Here is a 2764-nt window from a genome sequence, read left to right as displayed (position 1 = left end):
GTTCTTGGCAATAACGGAGTAGGTCAAGTGTAGTCAATAAATTATTGGCGTGCAAATTGTGGCAACTTTATGGCTTTGCAGTACGAGAAAATGCTTAAGAACCATTGTAGGGAAATGGATGGCAGGTTTAAGGTGGAGAGGAGAGGTGGGGAGGGGCGCGGCGGCACACTATTTGCATAGAGGAAGGCTTTTGAGGGTACAGCCTTGGTAGATAGTGCTAATTATTAGTCGGAAATATTTTTAGAAACTAATTCTCACGTCCAGGCAGCTTAGCAACAACAAGTAGTATTCTAGAAGCGCGGCCTAGAACGCGCCGCATTAAGAACCCCATATTATTATAGCTTTACTGAAAAAAAGGATCACAAAATAAGAAGCGGACAAATAAAATTCCAAATGCATATTTTATTTACTTATGGATCAACAACAAACTCCAGCTGTACAATAGTATTGAGAACTTGAGAACTTCAGGCGCTGTAAAAAAGCAATAACAAACAAAAAGTGATGTGGAAGTGGCATTGAAGTTGGTTGACATTGGCAGTGGATAGGCTGTATAACTTGATTTTTTTTGCGGTTCAGGATAGGATACTGGTAGCGGGACTTCGTCCGACGGGCTGTAGGCAGACGCAGACGCAGCTGCAGCGCTACAAGCGAACGCTACAGTTGCGACCGTGGTTAAAGTTGTTGTAGTTGTTGTAGCTGTATCTAGTTGCAGTAGGGGAAGTTGGGGCACTGATGCGCGGATACGCCAGCTGGGTACTGACGTTCGGTCCAGCCGGGTAGTGGTGGCGCAGCGACGGCGCCATGTTGACCGGCATTCACATCACAGAAGGGATAGTTGGGACAGGTGTGTGGATTGACGCCAGCTGGGAATTTATCACCGCCAGCACTGGCCGCAGGAGCACCTTGCCAAGAGGGTGCTGGTGCGCCTTGCCATGAGGGAGCTGGTGCGCCCCACTGTTGCTGTTGTTGCCAAGAGGGTGCTGGAGCGCCCCACTGTGGTTGCGGTTGCCAGGCGGGCGCGGGTGCACCCCAGTGCGCTTGTGGATTGTGTAGGCGTGCGTTATCACAGATCGGGAAACCGGGACAGTCCTGTGGATTCACGCCAGCTGGGTACTGAGCGGCTGGCAGATGTTGTGGTTTGGCCAACGCCAAAGCGATGAGTGAGGAGATGAATGCCTGTTGGTTGGGTTGGGAAACGAAATGCGCGTTTAGTTTTATATAATCCAGTGTGTGGTTTCGCGACGTATTTGCGATTTGACGATACTCACCAATTTGCAGAACATTTTTCTAAATTTATTTATTTTTTTTTATATTAATGAAAACAGAAAACTATAAAAGTTTATACAACAGCGCGAAATAAGCCAATCGGACTATAAAAATTGAATTAGATTATTTAGGAATTTTTAAACTTCCAATTGGTTTTTCGTACTGCGTCGTACTGTGATAACTGTTGGCCGCAGCTGACACTTATATACCCGTACCATTAGAATTTGCGTTTGAGAGTTCGAGTTCGCCTAGACGTTAGCTGCTCACCATTACAAGCAACGTCAACGTAGCGCTGCGCCGCTGCAGCGGCATAGAAGTTGAAAATCTGTAACAAAGTTAAGCGAGCGCAGCACCGCCATTAGCCCGCAACCCGCCATTCGTAAGCCACACACGGCGCGCACGCTGCGCTAGCACTCATTTGCTTTTAGCACAAGCAATCGTACAAATATTTAGTGTTATTGTGCGCGCTAGCACACCCGGGCGTATACTTAATGTAGAATACAACACCTTACAAGTTGCCGCTCTTCGCGCGCTCCGAGCGCTAAGCGGCGCGGCAGGAAAGGGCGGTGCAGCTGCTGCTGCCGCTTCGGCTTTTGTCTGCTGTGGCTGCTGCTGCCCGTTTGTTTGAGTGATCGCATATTTTGTTTGATTGGTGCAACAGATTATTATTGAACCGCGCGTTGCTGGCTCACTTCTTGTTCGCGCGCGCGCGTACAAACACAGTCACCGCGTGTAGCGCTGAACCCACGATCTGCGCTTGCGCCGCTGCTTGGCCATGCCACACTCCGCGCTAACAAATTCAACTTTCAGTCATTTTGTGCCTACATATGTAGTTGTAGAAGGCCAGGAGCGTACTGAGGGTGTGCGCACAAATATAATGGTTTGGGAATTGGGCTGCATTGCCGGCAAAAAAGACGGAAGCTATATATTTATATTGTTTATAATTAGTAATTACGTTAATTCGAATTTACTTTTGGAAGCAATTAAATATATTTGGGAAAACTTCTAAAATTGGTTCTTTTTGTCTTATTTTATTTTTATTTGCATTATATATAATAAAACTACAATATATATACAAAAAAATACAATATATATTTTACATAACAAAAAATATATATTACTAATATACATATATACATATTTACAAAATTTTCAAACTCTTTTTCTGCTATTGCACGGACATACTTTTATATTTTAGGAAAGCGGATTATAAGTGGTTATCTGGGTTTACGGGTTTCAAAAAATCGATTTCTTTTTATTGTCTTATTAGATTCTGCAACACCCCTAGAATATTGTCCTAAATTTTCAAGTTGATCCGAGTACTAGTTTTGGAGATACAGCCTCGAGAACTTGTGCGCTCGAGGCTGCTAGGCTAAGTGCGCCGTCTTTAAACGCTTTTTTCTCAAAAATGTGTTTTGAAGTCGGTTGGCAAGATTTCTCAAGAACTCAACCAATTCAATTCAACCAATCTTCATGAGATTTTACACCGGTCTCTGAG

At 44.5% G+C, this 2764-nt stretch overlaps 1 protein-coding gene across 1 annotated transcript; it reads right to left on the bottom strand.

Annotated features, from left to right (window-relative positions):
* Positions 1–382: 382 nt before the first annotated feature.
* Positions 383–1426, bottom strand: LOC120772175 (cuticle protein 1). The gene is made up of 2 exons (XM_040100622.1): positions 1269–1426; positions 383–1176 (listed from the first exon to the last, which is right to left on the bottom strand). The coding sequence occupies exons 1-2, from the start codon at positions 1281–1283 to the stop codon at positions 703–705; spliced, it is 489 nt and encodes a 162-aa protein (XP_039956556.1). The 5' UTR covers positions 1284–1426; the 3' UTR covers positions 383–702.
* Between the last annotated feature and the right edge of the window lie 1338 nt (positions 1427–2764).

This window comes from Bactrocera tryoni, chromosome 3 (assembly GCF_016617805.1).
Source record: "Bactrocera tryoni isolate S06 chromosome 3, CSIRO_BtryS06_freeze2, whole genome shotgun sequence".
NCBI lineage: Eukaryota > Metazoa > Arthropoda > Insecta > Diptera > Tephritidae > Bactrocera > Bactrocera tryoni.
Note: the sequence above shows the minus strand (reverse complement) of the source record. Positions and strands in the feature narration are given on the sequence as shown.